The sequence below is a fragment of the Elephas maximus genome, chromosome 7 (assembly GCF_024166365.1).
Source record: "Elephas maximus indicus isolate mEleMax1 chromosome 7, mEleMax1 primary haplotype, whole genome shotgun sequence".
Taxonomy (NCBI): Eukaryota; Metazoa; Chordata; class Mammalia; order Proboscidea; family Elephantidae; genus Elephas; species Elephas maximus.
In genome coordinates this window covers 122,797,128-122,823,580 of record NC_064825.1, presented here as the reverse complement: position 1 = coordinate 122,823,580, position 26,453 = coordinate 122,797,128, and the positions used below count along the sequence as shown (strand labels likewise).

At 40.0% G+C, this 26,453-nt stretch overlaps 2 protein-coding genes across 4 annotated transcripts; one reads left to right on the top strand and one right to left on the bottom strand.

Annotated features, from left to right (window-relative positions):
- Positions 1 to 255: 255 nt before the first annotated feature.
- Positions 256 to 18,265, bottom strand: MS4A2 (membrane spanning 4-domains A2). 3 transcript variants are annotated; one of them, XM_049892090.1, is made up of 8 exons: positions 18,214 to 18,265; positions 15,984 to 16,209; positions 13,868 to 13,991; positions 13,185 to 13,319; positions 9,730 to 9,786; positions 8,121 to 8,279; positions 7,265 to 7,363; positions 256 to 4,169 (listed from the first exon to the last, which is right to left on the bottom strand). In XM_049892090.1, exons 2-8 carry the CDS (start codon positions 16,043 to 16,045, stop codon positions 4,071 to 4,073), a joined length of 735 nt encoding a protein of 244 aa, XP_049748047.1. In that variant the 5' UTR covers positions 16,046 to 16,209; positions 18,214 to 18,265; the 3' UTR covers positions 256 to 4,070. The 3 variants fall into 3 exon arrangements, with proteins under 3 accessions (XP_049748047.1, XP_049748049.1, XP_049748048.1); XM_049892092.1 differs by having other exon boundaries at positions 15,984 to 16,206; positions 18,214 to 18,239; XM_049892091.1 differs by lacking the exon at positions 18,214 to 18,265 and adding an exon at positions 17,132 to 17,157.
- Positions 18,266 to 21,732: 3,467 nt separating this feature from the next.
- On the top strand, positions 21,733 to 22,410 carry LOC126080898 (protein tyrosine phosphatase type IVA 1-like). Its single transcript, XM_049892114.1, has one exon. The coding sequence runs from the start codon at positions 21,819 to 21,821 to the stop codon at positions 22,338 to 22,340; it is 522 nt and encodes a 173-aa protein (XP_049748071.1). The 5' UTR covers positions 21,733 to 21,818; the 3' UTR covers positions 22,341 to 22,410.
- Positions 22,411 to 26,453: the final 4,043 nt, after the last annotated feature.

Genomic DNA, 26,453 nt, shown 5'->3' with positions numbered 1-26,453 from the left:
CCTATTTGATATCTTCTTTAGGTCAAAAGTACCTGGAAGAAGAAAGGACTCTATTTTTTAACTTCCTCAAATATCAACTGTAATGTTTCATGTGTGAAGTTTTTTGAATAAGGTTAATTACACAGTAATGGTGTGGTTGATAAAAAGGAGGGCACCAGAAACTATTCTTGATTCTTGGAATTATTAAATTTTTGCTTTCATTCTCCCTTTTCCTTGTTCAGTCCCCCACCCTTATATACAAACACAGACAAGAAGTCAAATTAAATTATTCCAATTTATTGCACAGATACTACTGATTGAGGACACTCCAAGGAGTTCACAAGAACACTAACAGTAAAGGATAGTATATTGCATCAGTAGGTAAAGTGGTTATGGAACAAGAAATTAAGCCTGGGTGAATAGGTATATGCTAGGCGGATTTCAAGGAGAAGGTGACATGAAAGTTGAAATTCGGAAAGATAAATTGGGGCCAATGAAACTGTGAAACGCAAACCAGGTGAGTACTCTGTGTATGCCCGAGGCGGGCATGTGATAAAAGGCACACGGGGTGGGCAGCTATCAGCATTATTTTGAGTCAAAAATGTTTGTGATATATGAAGGAAATACCCAGTCAACCTTGAGTGGGAGAAAGAGGGTGGTACCTATTATACAGTTTTAAAGCTACACTGGATCCATTTCAGAGGTCTTGGTAGACCAGGCTTAGCAGTTTGGGCAAGAGTATGTATGTAATGGAAGTGATGTGATTAATACCTGCTCAGGAATCTAGATTCAGCTTAGGAGCTCCACACTGAAAGGATTTGTTATTTATTCTGCAGTCAAGTTTTCAGAAGCAAAATTTTATTTGAAAAAATGAAAATAGAAAACCTGAGATACTAAGGTTAAAGCATACCAAGTCACTTAGTCACTTGGTATGGGGTTGTTGTCACTTTCAGAATTTAAGGAAATTAACCTCTACCTGTCACTTTTGATTTTTGGCATTCTCTGTACATAAAATATAACTAATTAGTGTGTTAACTGATTGTGACTAATACCCCCAAACTGAATCATCATGCCCATCAGAGGGCTCTTTGATTTAGGTTAAAACTTTTAGCCCACTGCTGGAGCCCTGGTGATGCAGTGGTTTAAGAGTTTGGCTGCTAACCGAAAGGCTGGCAGTTCGAATCCACCAGTTGTTCTTTGGAAACCCTATGGGGCAGTTCTACTCTGTCCTTCAGGGTCGCTATGAGCCCGAATTGACTCAACAGCAATAGGTTTAAGCAACTACTCTACTATATTTCCTTTTCTTAAAAACAAAAATTTCAACAGGAGCGAAATCATTGTCCTTAGCCTAATTTTTCTTCACTGCTTTCTCTTCATTATCTTATTCCTCGCACCACATATGCCCCCATTCTCTGCCGATGCTTCTGCAAATATCATAGTCATTTGTTCATTGTCATGCCCCTGTATTGAATTCCTCTTCACTTTTGCATTTATTAGCTCATTGCCATTTCTCTACCCCATCTCCATGTCCGTCCTGGAGCTGATTTATCACTGTGGACTTTTCTCATGCTCAAGCCAACAGATACTGTTTCTATAATATTTGATAGCTAATTATTCTCTCTTTGTTGAAACTCTCTCTACTTTGGGCTATCCACTATATGCACAAGGCACTTTTCTGATTAATTCTCTTATCTCCTACCCTAGATTTTTTCTTCATTTTTCCCTGTAACTACGGTCATGTGAAGGTTAGCTTGGCTTTCCCCCCTATTTAAAATAATCCTTTTGGCATGTTAATCTGCTTCATTTAGTAACAATCTGTCTTATAATGAAGCTAAACCTGTATCACCAATTTCTTCTTTATCAGAGCTCTATAATTGACGTATTCAGGCCCTCTCCAACTGAATATCTCTTTAGTTTCCTTAAAATCAAAGTCTAAAATTGAGCTTAATTTAGGTCTATCTGTACCTCTCCCTCACCAATCTGTAATTCTGAATTCCTATCATTTTTTCCACATTACCAAGTGTTCCCCCTTTGATCATGAACTTAATGTATTTATCAACCAATTGTTTGTCTAACTTTAACCTTTAGTTCAACTTGTTAACAAGAGTTACCATTTATTCTTTCTCTTTACCTTTTAGATCTGACCATTTCTGTTCATTCCCACTGACTTCATTTTAGCTCAGGTCTTCATCAATTTATTCTCATTTTAATCCAAGTGCCACAGTAAAGGATCCGTCCATTTACAGTCTGTTTGTGTTTACCAGTCCACCTCATTGGATATTGACTAACTTAATAACCTCCCCATAAGCTACTCATCAATCTGCAAACATTACTGAACAATGCAGTGTCTGGCAATGTTTTGTGACGCCAACAGAGTGTCACAAAATCAGGTGATGCATGGATTTTTGTGATACTTTGTTGGTGTCTTTGCAAAAATGTATTATCATTGGTGGGTGAAATATTGGCATACAAAAAATTATACATAGTGTAAGCAATACATATATATGTATGTGTGAGTGTGTATACATGGGTATGTGTGCATTATATACATAACATACACACATACTGTATTATTTAGTTTGAAAAATCTCATCATCTAGAGAGGAACAATCTGGACCAGAAAAGCTTAAAGAATGAGGTGGCATTTATGACAGGCATTTAATAAGGAAAGAACTCAAGCAAGCATGGAAGAGAAGACAGAACAGTTCAAACAATGCTGATGTAAAATGACTAATCACCAAGCATACGAAAGAGAAACTTGAAGACAGATTAAAGAACGGGTAACTTTAAAGTTAGAATAAAATGGATTAAAAATTTGTACAATTAGGTAATAGTTATGTTTGAAGATTGTTTCCTGTACATGCAAATTATGTACTTTACACAATAATCCCTTCCTTTTTCAGAGCCCTTTCAACTTACAGTATGTGAGTGCGTATGTATGTGTGTTTTCCCAAAAAAGACCTTAAATACTGGCAGGGAAATTATCCCTAATAACTTTACAAATAAAGAAACCCAAATTAAGTAACAGATTAAATGATTTGCCAGAACTCACTCAGCTAATAAACAGCAGGGCTGGGGTTGAATTCAGACTCCCTGCCTTTTATAAATTCCATGATCTTTCTGATGTACCATGTTGCTTGTCTCCATGTAATAAGATCAAATACAAGAAGCATTCGTTGCAAGCCTGCTACTGACCCACCAAAATTATTCAATACACACCTGCAGAACCTTTATGCAAACCTACATTTGACTATCTCCTAATCCTGTTCCTAATAACACCTAATTTGTCCTCGTTGTTACCTTCAAATTCACTTCACTATCTTTTCTTTCTCCTTTTTCAGTCTACCTCTGACCTGACCTGGTAGACCTGGTAGTATACCTTCCTAAATCTTCATCCGTCCACTCCACAAATACATATTGAGCCCGCACTATGTGTGAAATACTCAGCTACGCAATGTGAAGGAGACAGGTGTGGACAATCTCAAGCACTTAACCAGCTATTCCTAAATATCTGCTGAATGGACCTCGCCCTCAAGGAGCATACAGTCTAGTAGGGACATGTATCATGTACATCTGTTGCTATTATAAATTCTAAAAAGAACTAAGAACAAAATTTTATTAATTTGTCAAAGTTTAACCCAATCTTTCCTTGTTTTCTCTCTTTGAACAGTTATAGGTACACAATACATGCTTAGATTTTACAAGTTAACTTCCCAGGAGGGATGAGTGAGACCTGGCAATAGAAAACAAGAGAAAAGGGGGTATGTAGTAACCAAACTCAGAAGAAAAGCCTGGCAATTTACTTCCAGAAAATCAGCCATTGAAAACCCTGTGGAGCACAGTTCTACTCTGACACACATAGGGTCGCTACGAGTCAGAATTGACTCAACGGTAACTGGTGTAGTAACCAAAGAGGGGAGGGAGTGTATTTAGATAAACAAAAACAGCAAAAACAAAATACTGCCATCTGGGGAATAAATCATAATGTAAAACCAGCAGATTGAGGAGAAAACACAAATTTTGCCAACTGTTCCTTAAACAAAGACCTTAGCTTTCTGCATCCTTCACTGTGAATCAGAATGTTCTAATTCTTATGAATCAGTGGGAGGAGACATTTCTTCTGGGTCTTCCAGCTCACTGTAAATTGGGGCGTATATGTTTAATTCTTCATAAAGACCATCTTCTGGAACCTGACAAGGGAAAAAAAAAATCATTCAGTGTCAGTCAGCAAGAATTTTCCATTACCAGAAGACCTGTCAAGAGGCTTATCTCATTTGTGTGTGTATGTGTGTTTCTGAATCTCATACTTTCCACATTACATGCTAATTATTGCCTCTGTCTCCAACAAAACCAAATCCATCTACTCATAAGTAGAGGAAGTAAAGAATAATGTTTTAGTTGCAGCACATTGTGTTGTTATCACTTGGTTATGTGCTTCCTCTCTCTTCTGAAAACTCTATGAGAACTGGCACCAAATCCATCATAAAAAAAAAAAAAAAAAAAAAAAACCAGTTCTGTCAAGTCGATTCAGACTCATAGCGACCCTACAGGACAGAGTAGAACTGCCCCATATAGTTTCCAAGGAGCGCCTGGCGGATTCGAAAATCCATCATACTCACTTTTAAATGTGGTCAACAGGACTAGAGCAGTAGTTGTCATATTCTAGATTCAATATCATAAAGTCAGAATTTTGACGGCAATTTCGTAGAGCTTGCATTAGAAAACCTAAATGTCATTCTACTGTTTTTTTAATGCATCACAAATCTTGCTGTAATGCTTATAGTACCTTTGGATGCGATACTATCCAAGCATAATTGGGGCCCCGGTGGCACAGTGGTTAAGCAGGTTGGCAGTTCAAATCCACCAGCCGCTCCTTGGAAACTCTGTAGGGCAGTTTCACTCTGTCCTATAGGGTCACTATGAGTCAGAATCAACTCAACAGCAGTGGGTTTGGTTTGGTTTTGGTTTTTATGCAGAAGAAGTAGGTGGTGCAGTGGGTAAGCGCTTGGCTACTAATCAAAAGATTGGTGGTTTGAATCCACCAGCCACTCCATGGGAGAAAAATGTGGCAGTCTGCTTCCATAAAGATTACAGCCTTGAAAACTCTCTGGGGCAGTTCTACTCTGTTCTATAAGGTCTCTGTGAGTGGGAATTGACCGGATGGCACACAACAAAATGGAGAAGAAAGCATACCAGATGCTCCCTTTGACTGGTATGAACCTAGAGGGGAAACGATACCTCTACTCCACGATGGAACTGGGAAGTCCTGAGTCACTTAGGTTAAAAAAAAAAAAAAAATATTCCTCTTTTTACAGTCTTCCTCCTTTAGGTTTTCTGTCCCTTATCTATGTAACCCATCTGATAAGAGGTTACTGCATTTGAAATTTCCTTGATAAAGCAAGGAGTCTTTGAGAAACCAGAAGGATGAAATGTTAAACATCTCCTTTAGGAATGAGGTGTCACAGCAGAGAGCTATCCAGAATGATCTAAAAAAGTTAATCCTGTTATAAAACTTGGTAAATTTTCTATAAACTTAACTCAGTGGTATTTGTTAATTTCTTCTAATTGCTATGATCATCTGTATTTTTTACTCCACTGCATACCTCAGCTTTCCACTTTTTCCCTCTCATAGTCCCCTAAGCTTTACTTCTGCTTCAGGACTCAATTTATAGGTTGGTTCTACTCTAATCCCCTCCTGTCTTATATTCTATTGTTCTCGTTAGTTATTTGTCTTCCCTCTCTTCTGAAAACTCTGAGTGCTCACTTTTAAACTCTTTGTAAACAGTTCTCGAGCAGTATTTTTGCCATGCAGTTGGCGTTTGGTAAATCTTCATTGAATCGGTGAATGAGGCTCTGCCTTTTTCTGTTCTCGTCAGCAATAACAAGTCTAGAAAACATGTGTGCTTGATTTAAAGGAAAAGGGAAGTCTGAAGGAAAAGACAAATCAAGGTGATTCTTTTCACACATCAAAGGTGGAATGGGTAGGGAAGGCAAGTAGAAATGCAGGTGGTAGTCATGAGTTAGAGGAGCCCTGGTTGTGCAATGGTTAAGCGCTCGTTGCTAACTGAAAGGTTGGCAGTTAGAATCCACCCAGCAGCTCCATGGAAGAGAGACCTGGTGATCTGCTACCATAAAGATTACAGCCTAGAAAACCCTAGGGACAGTTCTACTCTGTCATTTGGGGTTGCTATGAGTCAAAATCAACTCAACACTACCTTACAACAACTGGTATAGTAACCAAAAAGGGGAGGGAGTATATTTAGATAAATAGAAACAGCAAAAAAAAAAAAAAAAAAAAAAACTGCTATCTGGGGAATAAATCTTAATGTAAAACCAGCAGGTTGTGGAGAGAAAATACAAATTTTGCCAATTGTTCCTTAAACAAAGACCTTAGCTTTCTGGATCCTTCACTGTGAATCAGAATGTTCTAATTCTTATGAATCAGTGGGAGGAGACATTTCTCCTGGGTGGTGAAGCAGTTAATGCATGGCTGTTAACCAAAAGTTTAGGGGTTCAAGTCCACCCAGAAGTGCCTCAGAATAAAGGCCTGGCCATCAGCTTCTGAAAAATCAGCAATTGTAACCGTATGGAGCAGAGTTCTACTCTGACACACATGGGGTCGCTGTGAGTTGAAGTCAGCATGACAGCAAGTGGTTCGGTTTTGGGTTTTAGTTTAGAGATCTGTGCTACTTGTGGGTGTAAAATGTGGTTTAAGATGTGAGATGTGGAAATGTAGAATAAAAGTCTAATTCACAAAAAAAAAAAAAAAAAAAGAAGGCCAGACTTATTGGTTTGACAGAGACTGGAGAAACCCTGAGACTACGGCGCCAGACACCCTTATAACACAGTAATGAAGTCACTTCTGAGGCTCACCCTTCAGCCAAAGATTAGACAGGCCCATAAAACAAAACGAGACTAAATGGGCACACCAACCCAGGGACAAGGACAAGAAGGCAGGAAGGGACAGGAAAGCTGGTAATGGGGAAGCCAAGATGGAGAAGGGGAAAATATTGACAGGTCATGAGGTTGGCAACGAATGTCACCAAACAATATATGTATTAATTGTTTAATGAGAAACTAGTTTGTTTTCTAAACCTTCATCGAAAATACAATTTTTTTTTTAATAAGAGATGTGGAAACCTAATTACTAAAAGAGGCAATTTCTCAGAAGAAAGGTGAAAGAAATGATCCAGAAAAATTCAGGCCTTGTTTTCAAAGCTAAAACTTAAATTCCTCACCCTGTAATTACTATTAGGCTTTAATATCAGTCCACTTTTGTACTTACCTTAGCTCTTTTGAGTAATTCCCCAACTCCATAGATCGTAAGTGACACAGCACTGCAAAACCCCAAAAGGGTGAGAAGCAGGAGCATCGAAACCATTTCCTGTTGGACAGTCACCACCACCAAGAAAAGGCAATTAGAAAATGCTGTGTTATCTATATTTTTACAACAATTAAAAAAAAAATTTTTTTTTTTAACTAAAACACTAAATTAAAGCATAAGAACTAAATGCCACATGGGATCCTGGATGGTATCCTGGGTCAAAAAACAATTGTTTTGCAACAGAAGAATTTGTTAGGAGAATGGGTGAGGTAGAAATAAGACCTATAAATGAAACCATCTAAGACCTGTAGTGTGGCTATTGTATAAGCAGAGAATGACAAAGGCAAAACATTAATATTTGGGGGAATTTAGTTGTAGGCTCTATGGGAATTCTTCATACTATTTTTACAACCTTTCTGTATGTCTGAGATTATTTCACATTAAAAAAAACCAAAATTTAGTGAAAAATTAAAAGTTAATTAGGGGCACACATCAGATGTCCCAAAAGTATGGCCTTACAGCAGCTCCTGCTATCATCACCCCCCATATGATCAGGCCCTACAAGGTGGCACACTCAGGAAAACCTGGAGATGGTTATTCAGTTAGTGCTTACAACAGATAACCAAAACCCTGCCCAGCCTGGCCTGGGCGAGCGAGAGGAGGGGTAGCTAGTATCTTCCTGGATAGCACGAACCTACAAAAATTTATGCTGCATGATTAAGATTGTGAAAAACTATTGTTTGCATGGAAAAGGAAAAGAGGGCTTCTTAATTAGATTGAGATCCAGGATCTTAGCCTTCCCACAAGAGATACTTACAATGGAAAAAGAGACCACAAAACAAATGTCTTCTTGTTCAACTCCCAGGCAGTCGCTGTAGAGATAAGTCAAACTCTCCTTTAGGTTGTTGATCAGAATGTTAATTCCTGTTCCCGCAGCCAAGCTGCTGGCGATGTTTGCTCCCAGTCTTCCTCCCACCTGATGGTAGAGAAGAGCGCTCAGACCTGACCCTGCACCTGCCAGGGTATTCAATAAAACCACTCATATTTCAGGGATAGATGTACCCATTCAATCCTGTGTTGGTTCAAAATATAGGTTAAAAAGGGAAACCTTGACTATGTACTCATTGTTTAATAAGTGCCAAATATTAGCTAAAAATTAATGGCTGTTTTTGCCAGGAACAAAACTTTTCTGAGAATGAATAAATGAAAACGACCATTTGTGCTAAGTACAAGCCTTGGTATATTAATTTTTAAAAAAGCATTGCTGTCCAGTGGATTCTGACTCACAGCGACTCTAAAGGATAGAGTAGAACTGCCCATAGGGTTTTCAAGGAAAGGCTGGTGGATCCAAACTGCTGACCTTTTGATTAGTAGCCGAGCTCTTAAACACCTATTGCCATTGAGTCGATTCCAACTCATAGTGACACTATAGGACAGAGTAGAACTGCCCCATAAGTTTTCCAAGGCTGTAAATCTTTACACAAGTGGACTGCCACATCCTTCCCCCTCAGAGCAATCAATGGTTTGTGAACCACTGACTTTTCAGTTAGCAGCCAAGCACTTAACCACTGCACCACCAGAGCTCCTTGATAGAACAATAGGGAGTTTTAACCACAGAGGGAGAAAAAAGACCCAAACCTGTTGTTACTGAGTCAATTTCAACTCGTGACAACCCCATGTGTTACAGAATAGAACAGCTCCATAGGGTTTTCTTGGCTGTAATCTTTACGGAAGTATATAGCCAGGCCTTTCTTCCATGGCACCACTAAGCAGGTTCAAACCACCAACCTTATTAGGTTAGTAAACCCCAAAACGCGTCACCCTTCTCAAACTTGGGTTCTGTATTACCAGCTTTTCTGTTCCCTCCTGCCTTCCAGTCCCTGCCCCATGACTGATGCACCCCTTTAGTCTTGTTTTGTTCCATGGGCCTGTTCAGTCTTTGGCTAAATGGTGAACCTCAGGAGTGACCTTATTACTGAGCTGAAAGGGTATCCAGGGGCCATACTCTCAGGGTTTCTCCAGTCTCTGCCAGGCCAGCAAGTCTGGTCTTTCTTTTGTGGGGACACTTTTGAACAAGGCAATGATACTTTACTGTTTTTACATGATATATTCATCTGTTTTTAACTATTATATTTGAATTCTGTGGCAAAAGGCCTTCTGACACAAAATAGACTAAAAGAAAAAAAAATCATACATCCACAGCAAATAATAATAATAAATAAAAAAACAAAAACAGTGCATCGAGTGCCAAGGAGCACCTGGTGGATTCGAACTGCCGACTGTTTGGTTAGCAGCAGTAGCACTTAACCGCTACGCCACCAGGGTTTCCAATAATAACATAGAAAATGAAAACATAGCACTAGCAAAAACTCCGAAAACTCCATTTTTCTTACCTTCTCAGTGATTGACAAAGAATTGCAACTCACCAGATACATTGCATTTTTCCTTTCACGTATAAGTGACAAAAATCCAGCAATAGCAAACTGTCCAAAAAGGAGAAGAAAAGGCCACGGTGAGTCTCTGCTTTTCTCTATACCCCCTTCGACCACACCCTTTAAATACTAAGTAAAATTTGGGGCCCCCTGTAAAGCTGTCCATCGCTGGCCCCAGTAAGCCCAGTATTTCCTTATTTTTGTTTCCAAGAGAGTGCTTCTCGAATCTCAGTGTGCACATGAATCACCTGGCGGTCTTGTTAAAATGCAGATACTTTTTTTATATATAATTTATGTTGTTGTTTTTGTTGTTGAGAATATACACAGCAAAACATACACCAACTCAACCATTTCTATGTGTACAATTCAGTGATGTTGATTACATTCTTCAAGTTGCGCAACCATTCTCACCCTCTGGATGGGACCTGTGGCTCTGCATTCTCCCAGGCTCCCAGGTGCTGCTGACACAGCCCATCCATGGGCCACTCTTGGAGTAGCAAGGTCTTCAAGGCTGTGGGGCATGATTCTAACTCTACTCTCACTTTATTGCAATTTTTTTTTTTTGTGTGTGTGTGTGTGTGTGTGTACAAAAGTCTGCTTTAGACTATCAGCTCCTTTGGGCAAGAAACGTGTTTTTGGCGTGTATACAGCCAGTGTCTAGCATATTATATAAACCTGTTGCCATTGAGTCGATTCCAACTCATAGCAACCCTATAGGACAGAGTAGAACTGCCCCATAGGGTTTCCAAGGAATGGCTGGTAGATTCAAACTGCTGACCTTTTGGTTGGCAGCCTGAGCCATTAAACACTGCACCATGACAGCTCCAGCGCATATATATATGCATATATATTTCATATACAAAACCAAACCAGTTACTGTTGAGTCGATTCTGACTCATGGCAACCCCACGTGTGTCACAGTAGAACTGTGCTCTTAGGGTTTTCAAAGGCTGTGATCTTTTGAAAGTAGATCGTCAGGCCTTTCTTGTGAGGCACCTCTTGTTGGACTCAAACCGCCAACCTTTCAGTTAGCAGACGTGCATGTTAACCATTTTAGCACCCAAGGACTCTGTTATATAAAAAAAAAATTTACTGTTATATATCATATATTAATTATGCAAATCTACATGGTCAAATATTTACTAAAAAGATAAGTCAATAGCACAAACTCTTAAAGATTCAATTTGTATGATGAGTTGACAGACACCTAAGTAGCTAAGTGTTTGGTATGGAAAGCCAATAAGAGAGAACGTTCAAATAAAATACGACAAAGATTCAAGGAAAGTCTTGAACGAGTGATCTGAGCACTAAGTATGTAGCAGGTCGCCAAGTCAATGTGATATTTTTACAGTTAAAACATGTCCTTGGGAATGAAATATTGGTACACAAAACCATGAGGATTAATTGCAAAATAATTATGCTCAATGAAGAAAGCCAGTATTAAAGACAACATACTGTATAAATTCCACTCAAATAAAACTCTAGAAAATACAAACTAGTACATAGTGGCACCAACACTCATGGAAGCAGCAGTCAAGAAATCAAAAGATGCGTTGCATTGGACAAATCTGCTGCAAAAGACCTCTTTAAAGTGTTAAAAAGCAAAGATGTCACCTTGAAGACTAAGGCGTGCCTGACCCAAGCCATGGTGTTTTCAACCGCCTCATATGCACGTGAAACCTGAACAGTGAATAAGGAAGATAGAAGAAGAATTTATGCCTTTGAATTATGGCGCTGGAGAAGAATACTGAATATACTGTGGACTGCCAAAAGAATGAACAAATCTGTCTTGGAAGAAGTCCAGCCAGAATGCTGCTTTGAAGATAGAAGCAGGGACAGTAAGACTATGTCTGTCATACTTTAGACATGTTGTCAAGAAGGATCAGTCCCTGGAAAAGGACATCATGCTTGGTAAAGTAGAGCATCAATGAAAAAGAGGAAGATCCTCAACCAGATGGATTGACACAGTGGCTGCCACGATAGACTCAAGCATAATAACAATTGCAAGGATGGCACAGGACTGGGCAGTGTTTCATTCTGTTGTACATAGTGTTGCTATGAGTCGGAATCCACTCGACGGCATCCAACAACAATCTATAGTGGCAGAAAGCAAATCAGCCGTTACTTGGGGATGGGAAAGACAGACAGTAGAGGGAGGACAGATTAAAAGTATCTCAAGGAAACTTCTAGAAGTGATGGATATGTTTACTAATATTGATGCAGTGATGGTTTCACATGCATATACATATGTCAAAACATCAGATTGTGCATCTTAAATATGTGCAAATTATTGTATGTCAATTATACCTCAATAAAACTATGTATGTTTGCGATTTCATTCAGCTGCCTATTTTCCAGACAGTGCAATCAATGATTAAAAGAGATACCCTGAAAAAAGTACCTAAAAGAGTTTCTAGGACATAGTAGTTTACCAAATGCCCATTAACCTTTTTCTCCTCACCTCTGCAATCTCCTTCTGCATCCTTCAATAAGATAAGCTTATTGATGAATAGTGTTAGGGATATTTTCTCAGAATTGGATTCTGAAACTCTAGGTTCAATTTCTATTGGCTAAATGCCCAATGTCCCTTGGGCAATTTAATTTTTTATTAATCTTAAGTTTCTCGTCTGATAAAAGCATATTAACATATTTAATCCACAGTAAACTTGCTGGTTCAAAATCACCAGTGACCCCACAGGAGAAAGGTGTGTCAGTCAACTTCCATAAATATTTACAGCCCTGGAAACTCTATGGTGTCACTGTGAGTCAGAAGTGACTCGATGGCTTTGGGTTTTAGGTTTTGAAACTACAGTAATTATCCTTTGATATGTGTATATATATTGTTGTTGTGTGACATTGAGTCACTTCTGACTCATAGCAATGCCATATGACAGAGTAGAACTGCCCCATAAGATTTCCTGGGCTGTGGTCTTTACAGTGAAACCCTGGTGACGTAGCGGTTAAGAGCTACGACTGCTAACCAAAAGGTCGGCAGTTCAAATCCACCAGGTGCTCCTTGGAAACCCTATGGGGCACTTCTACTCTGTCCTGTAGAGTTGCTATGAGTCGGAATTGACTCAATGGCAACAGGTTTGGTTCTTTCTTTTTTTTTTTAATCTTCACAGAAACAGATCCCCAGGTCTTTTCTCCAGCAGAGCTGCTGGCGGGTTCCAACTGATAACTTTTGGTTAGCGGCCGAGTGCTTAACCATTGTGCCACCAGGGAGCTCTCTCACTCTATCTATATATATACATACATATGTATATATATGCATATGTATATGTGCATATGTATACATGTATATACAGACGCAGACAGACACACACACGTATGTATGTAGTTGTTGGTTATATGTATGTAATCTCAGTACTGGTGACAAACCATTAGGAATCCACAACATAAAAGCTGTATAGTATTATTCTGGAAACGATTTGTAGATATATACTTACAAATACTGCTCCCCATAATGGATAGCCTTTTTTAAATGATGAAAAAACCTCTCCCTCGGATTCCGAAATATTGAATATGGAGTAGACAATTGTTCCAAAGAAAAGGCATATCAAACCAATCAGAATTTGTGTTACCTGTAGAAAAATGCATAGGTTTTGTAGAATAAAAATATATTTTCCCACAATTGAATCAATTCCCTTACAATTGAGGCCAAATATGAGAAACTGCTTTAGAATCTTAAGCACCAAGAATCCCAATGTGAGATTTCACAGTATCCCCTGGCCACTATGACAGTTGATACAGGCGCTATCTAGTGCACAGATGGCCAGTACATTTATTCATGTTGTCATGGTGGACATCATAATTGTTCTCTCCATCTAAGTGAAGACAGAGATTCTGAGTCTTTCACAGTAAGACATTACATTAATCTACCAGCAACTGACGAGAGTCGACAGATCCTATTTGCCATTCTTGCCCTCATAATTTAGAGGCTTCATGAGGAAATGCTTCTCTCTTCCCAAAAGTTCTCAGTTAGTGTCAATGCTTTATCTAGCTCTAAAATGTTCTCTTAGAGGACTTTTCACTCCCTCATGGACCCAAGAGCAGTAGTCTGCTTACACAACCTAATATTCCTTCCTCAAGGCAACCCTACTCCAGTCTAGGCTGAAGGAGTCTCACTCACCCCCAGGAATTCCAGCTCCTTCTTCAAAAATGTCAGCCATGTACGTTGTGGTGCGGATGGGGCAGCCTTCTCCAATATGGGGTTGTCGTGGAAAGCTACTTCCGAGAGTTCAATTTCAGACACACTTAGAAGTTTAACAGAAATTCGATCATTAGAAAATTCTCTAACTTCATGTGCAAAGTCCTAGACTGACAGAAGAGTAAGTTTTGTTTGTTTTGTTTTTACAAAACAATCCATTGCCATCAGGTTGATTCCAACTCATGGTGACCCCATGTGTTACAGCGTAGAACTGAGTTCCATAGAATTTTCTTGGTTGTAATCTTTACAGAAGCAGATAACCAGGCCTTTCTTCTGCAGTGCCACTGGGTGGGTTTGAATCACCAACCTTTTGGTTAGTAGGTAAGAGCAAACCAGTTGAGCCACCCAGGAACCTAGTAACTGGCCAATATCACCATATAATCAGTGACTAAAAGAAGACAAACACTACACTAAGTCTTCTGACTGTCAACCCAGAGTCTTACCAAGTTCTTTCCCATTAATCCATGCTGGAACCCTGGTGGCTCAGTGGTTAAAAGCTCAGCTGCTAACCAAAATGTCAGCAGTTCGAATCTACCAGCTGTTCCTTGGAAACCCTTTGGGGCAATTCTACTCTGTCCTATAGGGTTACTATGAGTCGGAATTGACTCTACGACAATGGGTTTTTAGTTTGCTGAATAAAAGTTAAAAGAAAAAAAGGAAAGAAAGAAACACATCTATCTATACATGTCACAGACCTTGTAGCATATAAATGTTTCTAAATGTATTTTGCTAAAGACACACCCAATTTCATAAGTACAGAGGACAGTAAAGGAATGACTCTGAAGGGTTAGTTGGATCTCTCTTCCTATTTTCATCCTCAGAAGGGAATAACCAAGAATAGCATTCCTTCTAAAGCTGTAGAATACTTAATTTTTTGCAATTATATTCAGTCCCATAGTGATTCCCAAAAGTTCTGCCATCAGTCTCTTGTATTGTTTTTGTTATTGTTAGCAGCCATTGAGTTGGCCCCACCTCATGGTGATCCCCTGTGTTACAGAGTAGAACTGTTCCATAGGGTTTTCTTGGCTCCAGTCTTTATGGAAACAGTTTGCCAGGCCTTTTCTTCCATGGAGCCACTGGGTGGGTTAGAACCGCCAACCCTTGGGTTAGCAGCTGATGTGCAAAACACTTGCACCACCCAGGCTCCTCAGTCTCTTCTAAAACCTTTAAAAGAAGAGTCTTAACATATGGTCTTCACCTTTGGTATTGAAAGTAAAACTAAATTATGCACCTCTGCCAGTCTTCAGGAGCCCTAGGGGCACGGTGGTTAAGAACTTGTCTGCTAACCAAAAAGTCAGCAGTTTGAATCCATCAGCCACTCCTTGGAAACCCTATGGGGCAGTTCTACTGTGTTCTATAGAGTGGCTATGAGTTGGAATCAACCTGACAGCAATAGGTTTGGCCAATCTTCATTCTGACAACATTTCATCTCTAAACAGTGGGACAGGATCCCACAGCTTGAGGTTCACAAAGATCAACCAGGGAGGAGCCCCAGGCCACCTTGTAAAGCTTCTGTCTTTTAAGATACATCAGACAGAGAGACAAGAGATCTATATGGATAGTACGGTGTCCCCTGCCTCATACCCAGAGGATGAGCCTCTACTGTTAGAAGGAGGAGACTTGGTGGCACAATCGTTAAGCACTCTGCTGCTAACCGAAAGGTTGGCAGTTCAAACCCACCAGCCATTCCATTGGAGACAAGACTTGACGATCTGCCCCCATAAAATTTACAGCCTAGGAAATCCTATGGAGCAGTTCTACTCCATCATATAGGGTCACTATGAGTTGGGTCCAACTCTACAGCACACACCAACAACTATTAAAAAATCTATTATCCCCAGTTCACAAGCTGAATAAAAACCTCCCCGTCTATTAGCCAGAAAGAACCACTGCCTCACAAAGAAAGTATAGCAAAAGGCTTCCTTATATTCAATATATTAATTAAGCCAGACAGGTCTGTGTCCAAGTCTATGAATTAGCATCTCTCCATTGGGCCCCTTAGCGACTGTGAATAGAAAAAATAATGGCCTGTACCTACCTGGACTGCTCTTGTGGGTTTGGGAGAGCAAAGTCTGCTCTGCTCGTATTTCTCGTGTCCATTTTTTTAATTAACTGGGCTATCCAGTGATGAACATTACTTTTATATCAGGACTTGGCGGACTTCTTCTCACAGTGTGCTCCAGATGCAGTTAAGCTGGGTTGACGCATGGCATTGATGACTATCTTCACACACAAGCCATTTTTTAGACAGATAAGTTTCCCTGCTGATTAAGATCAAGAGAGTTTTTTTCTTTCATTTCTTTTTTTTTTTTTTTTGCTATTGTTAAAATGAACAGCAAAATTGAATAGTCTACTGAATAGGAAGTAGTATGAAATAAAGAATGTTGAGACTCCTGGAAAATAATCCTCCCTGAGACTAGCGGAATTTGCAGAGCTCAAAAATAGGGCATTTAGTGAAGTTGAGAAAGTGAGAGAAAACAGCAGAACAAAAAGAAATGTGCCTCTTCTAGAGCCTTCTCTACTTGTGTTCCAGTTCAGCCATTTCTCTGCAAGAAGCTCTCCAACTGCACCTGTGGAAGCCTGTCTCCCTGTTTTAGGCATACTCAGCTTCACAAGAAGACCCAAGGCTGAAGCACTGTTTGCATGCAGGAGTGTGTCTTTGTGTCTCGGAATCTGGCTTCATCTCTGACTTAAATGTCTGTTGTCTTTCTCTCTCTTCCTGTCTGCTGGACACTGTTTGTATGGCTCTCTGCCACGAAGTCTCTCAAACTGGATCAGGTAGGATTCTACTTGCTATGACCCATTCCCGATAGAGTGCGGAAGCTAAAATTTTTCACAGTAAAGACTCCGTTTTCTGCTGACATACTAGACTGACTGTGTGCTGCTTCTGAGTGTCGAAGAGAGGATTTAAAGTCCTCTTGTAACAGCTAAGGTGGGACAATGAAAGCATGGAGGGGCATGAACTCAGTGGCATATTCTCTGAGCAAATCTATACAGCTTTGGATTGAGTAGTAGGCCTAAATTAGGGTTAAAGCTAAACCAGTGTACTCATTCTAACAGTATAACCATATCAAAACTGAGTATACATGAGATTCACTGAAGGTTCTGGCCTCTTGCATTTCAGTTTAATTATAGACATAATCTTAAATGACTCTTTAATAAGCATCAAGATTCTACAAATTGTACCTCTAATTGCCTGTTTTGTCTTTCCGGGATGTCTTGAAAACTAAGACATTTGCCTGAGCCAAAACCCACAGCCGTCAAGTTGATTTCAACTCATAACAACCCTATAGGACAGAGTAGAACTGCCCCATAGGGTTTCCAAGGCTGTGACCTTTAAGGAGTAGACTGCCACATTTTTCCCCCTCAAAGCGCCTGGTGGGTTCAAACCACTGACTTTTCAGTTAGCAGCCAAGCTCTTTAACCACTGCGTCACCAGGGCTCATATGCTTGAGCAAACCAAAAACCCAAACCAAACCCACTGCCATCGAGTCGATTCTGACTCATAGCAAGGCTATAGGACAGAGTAGAACTGCCCCATAGAGTTTCCAAGGAGCGCCTGGAGGATTTGAACTGCCGACCTCTTGGTTAACAGCCGTAGCATTTAACCACTACCCCACCAGGGTTTCCGCTTGAGCAAAGGACACTAAAATATATATTAGCATACTTCTCATTACGAAAATTTATTACCCAGGCACCGTCTTCCCACTGTGTCTTCAGGAATTAATGGACCTAACCAACGTGCATAAGGAGCCCTGGTGGTGCAATGGTTAAGCCTTCAGCTGCTAACCTAAAGGTCGGTGGTTCAAACCCACCAGAGGCTCCATGGCAGAAAAGACCTGGCAATCTGCTCCTGTAAAGATTATAGCCTAGGAAACCCTATGGGGCAGTCTACTCCGTTATACATAGTCACTATGAGTCAGAATCAACTCGATGGGATACAACAACAATCAATGTGCTATAGGAATTAAGAAATAAACTTCATTCACTTGTATATTCAACCAAAAAGAACTTAATGCTCCATGCCACATTACTGCTCATATCACTGGACATGCAAAGGTGAACACCCATGGTCCCAGCCCTTGACCAGCTCACAGTCTAGCAAAGTAGAACAAAAATAAACAAAGTAATATTGCCCAGTATGTGAAAGCTGCTAGAACACATCAGAGGGAATAACATTTCTACCTGATAAAGCTCAGGGAAGGATTCTAAGAGAAGGTGACATTTAAGCCAGGACTTAAAATGACAGCCCCAGGAGTTTTACTTACATGCCTCTTCCTCAGTGAAAATACCCCAGATCTGCTGGGAAATGGCCTGAAGAAGCAGCTATTTATGGTGCTTCCTGTTGCTGTTGAAGGAGCCCTGGTGGTGCAGTGGTTAAAGCACTTTGTTGCTAACCAAAAGGTCAGTGGTTTGAACCCACTAACTGGTCTACTGGAAAGATGTAGCAGTCTACTTCCATAAAGCAGATTGGAACCTTGGAAACCCTAAGGGAACAGTTCTACTCTGTCCTATAGTGTCGCTATGAGTTGGAATCGACTCAATGGCAGTGGGTTTGGTTTTTGGTTTGTTGTTGTTGGGTGCCGTCGAGTCGATTTTGATTCATAGTGACCCCATGTGACAGAGCAGAACCGCCTCATAGGTTTTTCTAAACTGTAATATTTACTTGAGCAGATCACCAAGTCTTTCTCACTTGCAGTGGTTGGGTGGGATCAAACTGCCAACCTTTTGGTTAGCAGCCGAGTGTTTAACCTTTGTGCTACCATGGCTTCTTATGGTGCTTCCTAGGAGTATATCATAGTTCACCATGTGCGCAGCAAATGATTGGGAATCTGAAAGATCTAGTCCGGAAACAGGTTGAGTATAGTCTTTGGTGTTTGGACAAGAGACTATTTTGGGAAAATTTTCAACAGAAGTTTGCAAATCAGGACATAGAACCTCCAAATTGTTTCATATCCCATTTTTCACCAGCACCTTCTTTCTTCCCCCTTCTGAGACACTTATCATCTTCTGTGCCCACATTTCGACTCCTTACAACCAAGCGCTTTCATCTTTCACAACAGGGAAGATTGAAACATATGACAAAATGATTTTTTTTTTTTTTTTTTGCTGGGGACAAAATTATCGAGATGAAGTTTAACCATACGTCTGCCTGAAAGGAAGAGATAATAGTGCTAACATCCCTCCTCTACCACACACACTTCCTTCTCTGGCAGTGCCTGTGCACACGGTTTTGCCCACCCTCCAGCTCTTGCTTCCTCTTCTTTGACAAGCAAGGCTTCTTCTCTCAGTTTTCCCAGGGATCAGTTATAAGTCCCCTTATGGCTGCCTGGGTGGTTGCAGCCTGTTAAGCATTTGGCTACTTACCAAAAGATGGGCAGTTCAAATCCACCCAGAGGAACTTAAGAAGAAAAGCCTAGGAGTCTACTTCCGAATAATCATAGCTATTGAAAACCCTATGGAGTGCAGTTCTACTCTGAAACACATGGGGTCGCCATGAGTCGGAATCCATTCGATGGTAACTGGTTATCTTCTCAAGTTACATAAAAAAAATTCCAAGTGATTCATTCTTATCTTATGGCTTTAAATATCATCTGCTCTATGGGGATCAGTGAGGTGGCCTTTTCCTGTCTTCATGTTTCCAAGTGGAGCTAAGTCCACTAGAGTAACACTTTTTACCCTCGCTATATTCACTCCTCTCCAGGGGAGAAGAGGTGAATTAATATGAGTGGTGATTTGGGAAGCAGCAACCAGGCAAGCAGATACATTTGGATGCATCGGTACTCTCTCTTTCTTTTGCATATGCCAGGTGGTGCAGTGGTTAAGCACTTGGCTGCTAACTATAAGGTTAGCAGTTCCAACCCACCAAGCGCTCTGTGGGAAAAAAGACCTAGAGATCTTCTCCTGTAGTGGGTACAACCTGGGAAACCCTACAGGGCAGTTCTACTCTGTCATATAGGGTCTCTATGATTCAGAATCAACTCGACAGCACACAACATTAGGAAAAGTCCCTGGGTTGCACAAACAGTTGTACTCAGCTGAAGGTTGGCATTTAAAACCCACCCAGGGGCACCACAAAAGTTAGACCTGGTGATTTGCTTCCTTAAATATTACAGCCAAGAAAACCCTATGAATCTCACTTCTCCTCTATAACACATGGGGTCTCCATGAGTTAGAATCAACTCAACACAGCAATGGGCTTTCTTTGTTTTGGTTTGGGGTTTTGTTTTGTTTTTGTCCATATTCTTATCTAGCAGTGTGCTGGCAAATGTTTAGTAGCTAGTTTTCCAGGAAGGGTAAGACATGAGTTGTAGTTTTGCCAATTTCTGTGGTGTAAATACTACTACCATAGCCTATTTCAAGCTACCAAAATTAGGTTGACTTGCACTCCCAAGCCTATATAAGCCAGCTGCAGCATACCACTGCATAAATTTTCAATTGCTTTGCAAGACTCACAGGGTTACCCTGTTTTACAATCTCTTGTGATATGTAGTGGCTCCTTCTCCTCCCTGCAAACTTAAGCTTCGGCGTCTGCCTCTCCAACCCCAACGTTAGATACACTAAACTCTGTGGTTCTCAGAATATCCTGAATTTTCTCTAGCTTAGAGGTTTTGCTCGTACCCCCACCCTCTTTCTGTTCCTCTTCATCATGCTAATTTGTGGTCATCTTTTTTTTAATAATTTATTTTATTTTTTGTTCTTGTTGCTAAAATATATTCAGCAGAATATACACCAATTCAATGATTTCTACATGTACAAATCAATGACATTGATTACATTCTTCAAGTTGTGCAAACATTCTTACTCTCCTTCTCTGAATTGTTCCTCCCCCATTAACATAAACTCACTGCCCTCTAAGTTTTATATCTAAACTTTGGAGTTGCTGTTGTCAATTTGATCCCATATAGATAGTTACTTAAAAGAACACAATCCTCAAAGGAGACATTCTTACCACTTAAGCTAAACTATAAAACCCAGCCCATAGCTTGGTTCAAGGAGCCCTGGTGGTGCAGTGCTAATCAAAAAGTCTGTGATTCAAACCCACCAGCTGCTCAATGGAAGAAAGATGTGGCAGTAGGCTTCTGTGAAGATTACAGCTTTGGAAACCCTATGGGGCAGTTCTACTCTGTCCTAAAGGGTTGCTATGGGTAGGAATCAACTCAATGGCAATGGGTTTGGTCTTCGGTTTATTGTTTGGTTTAAAGAGTTCAGGGCATATTTTTGTTTAAGGTTTAAAGATTGTCTCAGGGCAAGACTGCATGGCACAGCCTGGTGCCCCCACCGCCGCCTGCACCGCAGCTGCCGCCGCCCCGTGACGACCACCGCTGCCCCCTTCCCTGCAGCCGCTGCGACTGCTGCCGCCTGTGTTGCCGCCGCCTCGGGACCGGCTGTATGATTGGGCCACAATCTTCAACGAGTAAACATATTCCTCAGTTCTGTGGTGTTCTTGGTCACACATTTATGGAGTTTCTGAAGGGCAGTGGAGATTACTGCCAGGCACAGCACGACCCCTATGCAGACAAGTGAACTGTAGAAATTCATTACTACTCCACCAAGAAGCCCCCATAACAGCAGTTAACCTGACACAGAAGTGTTGAATTGAAATCTGCAGAGCAATTTTCAAGAGTTCTGACCTGGATGGGGTAGACCTCAGTGCACTTCCTTTCTATTGCCTCAGTATTACTGGATTGAAGAATTGCTGCTTCTTGTTAGGAGGTTCATTTCATTTTCCATTACTCCCAACATCATACTCAAAGCACGAGAATTTCAAGTGGAGTATTTTGAAGTAGACTTTAGTTTCTTTACATCATTTCTGTATTCACTTTTTTAAATTCTTTCATAACCCTATTGAGTGTTTTTTAACTAAATTAACATGGCTCGAATGAACCGCCCAGCTCCTGTGGAAGTCACATACAAGAACATGAGATTTCTTATTACACACAACCCAACCAATGCGACCTTAAACAAATTTATAGAGGAACTTAAGAAATATGGAGTTACCACAATAGTAAGAGTATGTGAAGCAACTTATGACACTGCTCTTGTGGAAAAAGAAGGCATCCATGTTCTTGATTGGCCTTTTGATGATGGTACCCCACCATCCAATCAGATTGTTGATGACTGGTTAAGTCTTGTAAAAATTCAGTTTCGTGAAGAACCTGGTTGTTGTATTGCTGTTCATTGTGTTGCAGGTCTTGGGAGAGCTCCAGTGCTCGTTGCCCTAGCATTAATTGAAGGTGGGATGAAATATGAAGATGCCGTACAGTTCATAAGACAAAAGCGGCGTGGAGCTTTTAACAGCAAGCAACTTTTGTATTTGGAGAAGTATCGTCCTAAAACGCGGCTGCGCTTCAAAGAGTCCAATGGTCATAGAAACAACTGTTGTATTCAGTAAAATGGGTGCCTGTTGGTATTGCCTTGGAAGTGGAACTTGAGACAGGACCTAATTTGTCATGCATATTTACCAACATATTAATTTGGTGAATAATTCTAATAAAGCTTCCATAGGAGTATTGAAAAGCAGTTTCACCAAGCTTACAAGCTTGACAGAATTGCAACCTCCATGTTTGGGTTACGATCAATCTATCTGGATACTTAGCAAAAGTTTCTTACTGTTAAGCATTTAAAATGTGCTTATCATTTGTACCAATTGACTTTTCCTGAAATCATGCAGTATGATTATAAGTCTTCTTTAAATCTATTCCCATGCCAGAAGCTTATCAATATATAAGAAATTTAGAGAGATTTAGGTGCCAAAATACCCAGCACAACGCTTGTATATTTTTAGTATCATACAGAACTAAAAAATCCCAGAACTATGAACACTCTAGACCTTATGTGGTTTATTCCTTCAGTCATTTCAAACATTGAAAGATCTATAGTTTTTTTTGCCTGCTCACTTTTTTGTTTACATCTCCCACATTCATACCAGTATACATCAGGTTTGCACAACCATTGATTTTGTTGGATTTTTACCAAGTCTTACAGTGATTGTTTAACGTCTTTCTATAAATCTCATTTTGTGCTTTAATGGAAAACCATTTTGAAAAATCTACATTGTACAGAAGCACATATCTTTAATGTCTCCAGGCAAAAAAAAAAAAAAAGCCTTACAGTTAATTTAATGTCTGCACTTTGGGGTGCAACTTAACAGGGAGGGCCTGAAAAAGGAATGGGAGGGGGCTATTAAATATTTTTAGTAAAATGTTGCCTTTGTCTTGTGCAGAACATGTAGAATATGCTCTTTAATTTAGTAAATATTTTTTTAAAAGGTAGAGATGCTTTGTTATTGTAGCTAAAACAATTCTTAATCATAAAATTTCTGAAATTCTTGTCTTTTTTCCATATCAGTTGAAAGTTGTTTACCAACTTTTGTTTGAAGTGTGATTTTTTTTTTTTTCCTTTTCAACCTCTCTTGCAAAAAAAGAAGTGGGCTTCTGCTAATGAATTGAGCAGACTCTAATTTTTATATGCCTTTTGAGCTGTGTAGCTTAATATTTGGATACTTGATAATTTGTTTTATTATGTAATTGATAAAATGGTGATGTGTATTAATGTTAGTTCAACCATGTATTTATACTGTCTGGGAATGTGTGGTTATAGTTCTGTGGGAGAAATAATTTGTCAGTGTTCACCAGCTTGTAAAAACCTAGTTGCGAGAGCTTAAACATGTAAATAAATGATGAAATGCAAAAAAATAAATAAATAAATAAAGATGGTCTCAGGGCAATAGTTTCAGGGGTTCAGTCAATCTCAATGGCTCCAGAAAACCTGGATTCCATGAGATTTTGGAATTCTGTCCTGCATATCCCCCCTTTTGATTGGAATTCTTCTATAGAATCTTTGATCAAAACATTCAATAATGGTAGACAGGTACCATCCGGTTCTTTTTGTCTCATGGCAAGGACGCAGGCAGTTGTTCGTGGAGGCAATTAGCCACACGTTCCATATCCTTCTCCTTCTCCTGACTCCTTCTTTCTCTGTTGCTCCAGGAGAATAGAGACAAATTGTTGTACCTTGGATGGCCACTTGCAAGCTTTTAAGACCCCAGACACTATGCAACAAACTAGGAGGTAGAACAGAAGCACTAAAAATGATATTAGGCAAATTAACTGGGATGGCCCATAAAACCATGATCCTAAGCCTCCAAACCAAGAAACCAAATCCCATGAGGTGTTTAGTTGTACATAAGCAGCCTCAGCAGCTGCTCTTTTTATTGCTGTTGTTTAACATCTAGTTATCTTTAAGGTCTCAGTTTAGAAGAAAAGTCTTCTGAGAAATTATCAATGACCCCCTTTAAACACAGCTTAGAAACCCTCTGTGCTTCGCTAGATTCCTGCACACTTCCTGTCATAGCAGTTATTACTCTATATTGTAATTATGTGATTCAGTGGGTCTTTATCTCCCACTATGAGCAACTTGAAGAGCTCTGGTGGTGCAATGTGTAAGCACTCAGCTGCTAACAGAAAGGTTGGCAGCTGCTTTGATCCTAGCAACTGTTCTTCAGGAGAAAGATTCAGCAGTCTGCTTCTGTGAAGATTACAGCCTAGAAAACCCTATGGGACAGTTCTGCTCTGTCCTATAGGTTCAGTATGAGTCAGAATTGACTCAAGGACAATGGGTTTGGTTCTTTGGATGAGCAATTTGAAAGCAGACTGGGCTTCATTCTCTATTGTATACCAAGCTCCCAGCACAGCACACGACACATAGTAGGTACTCTCCAAATGATGGCTGAATGAATTTAAAAAATAAATGCTTAAGTGAATAAATGTATAGTAAAACTAATATAATAGGTCCCTGGGTGGCACAAATGGCTTACACTTATTTATTAACCAAAAGGTTGATGGTTTGAACCCAGCCAGTGGCACCATGGTAGAAAGGTCTGGCAATCTGCTTCTATAAAGATTATAGCTAAGAAAACCCTATGGGGCTGTTCTACTTTGTAACACACAGGGTTGCCATGATTGGGATCACCACTTTGGCAATGGATTTGGAACTAATATAGTTAGAGAATACATCGGGTAATAATAAATGGTGCTCAAACTGGACTCTAAATAAGAGAGAGGCTATAATTAGTAGAAAGGAGGGTGGAGGAATCTTTGCAGGTGTGGTGAACAAGGAGCTGAGAGTAACTTATGAATATGAATTTGTGAATGGGGTGGATGACTCAATTGAATACAAAAAAGGCAAAAACTAACTTACAAATCGGAAATACAAGTACTTTGGTAGGACATTTATAAACCACACACCAAGGTATATCAGAAGGCGTTTTAGCAGCAAATGGACACCTGGAAAAGATGACCACTAAAGTTGTTAGAGGGTACAGAGCAGCCACAATGGAAGTGCGCAGTTTTCTTCTACATCTCCCCAAAGCATCTGACCACAATCCCACATCGACTCTAACAGCAGTAGTAAGACCACTACCACCAATGTCATCGTTAATTAGTTATGGTGTATAGGGTAAAGCTATTTAGCTACATGCATCCCCTCCTAATGGAGTCGGAGTTGACTTGATGGCAACTCTTTGGCTTTTTTTTTTTTTAATGCTGTACTAATAGTATCTATCTAGTCTACACAACAAAAATCAAACCAAACCAAAACCCATTGCCACTGAGTCGATTCTGACTCATAGCAAGTGACCCTACGGGACAGACTAGAACTGTCCCATAGAGTTTCCAAGGAGCACCTGTTGCATTTGAACTGCCTACCTTTTGGTTAGCAGCTATAGCACTTAACCACTATCCCACCAGGGTTTCCAAAAATCAAAGAGGGCGCAATTATCATCCTCATTTTCCAGTGGAGATATATTTTCTGCTTAAGATCTAGAATGAATTCATGGTTTCTCCTGGGTCATACAGTTAGACATGACAGACTATGAGAGAATAAACTTAATTCCTTTTGTAGCCAAAATGTATGCTCTTAAATATTAGATACACTGTTTCCTCTTTCAGTTTCACATTGGGGTTCTTATCTAACCCTTATTCCAACTCTCCCAGTCACACAATCTCTAACCCCAGGAACTCCACAAATCATCACCGCATACAAGTTTCCTTCCAGTCCTAATAGGAGAAAACCTCAAACCCTAGAGGTAGGTTTGCAGACCAAATTACTAGTGATTTAAACACACTCACCTGTCTTGATTTACAGAAGTTTACTTTGCACCACGTGGCTCTAATAGAGATGGTTACGCACATTCTAGCAAGTTGAGTATCAGCATTAGAGACACCAGGCCCTCGGGGATACGATGTCTCATATCACACCCAGTGGAAACATCCAGAGAAGAAACTGTTGGCAGGAAATCAAACTACAATGTCTCCCTCCCATAAAACCTAATGAAGCAAACCAATTACGTTTAAGACACAAACACACGACAACACTCTAGAAGGGACATGATCCCAATCTAAATACATGAAAAATGTTTCCTATTGTATTTCTATATCAACCCATGTGACATAATCATGGGAGGGAGAAGCTGTAGAGGCAAAACTCTGAAACTATCACTAAACCA

Bases quoted from the DNA above. Each gene is read 5' to 3' on its own strand.
- MS4A2 (XM_049892090.1), bottom strand. From the start codon at position 16,045: ATGGACACGAGAAATACGAGCAGAGCAGACTTTGCTCTCCCAAACCCA. The intron at 13,992-15,983 runs GTAGGTACAGGC...TAAACTTCTAAG, and splicing joins AACCCACAAGAGCAGTCCAG to TGTGTCTGAAATTGAACTCT. The intron at 9,787-13,184 runs GTAAGTATATAT...CTTTTTGGACAG, and splicing joins CATTATGGGGAGCAGTATTT to TTTGCTATTGCTGGATTTTT.
- LOC126080898 (XM_049892114.1), top strand. From the start codon at position 21,819: ATGGCTCGAATGAACCGCCCAGCTCCTGTGGAAGTCACATACAAGAAC.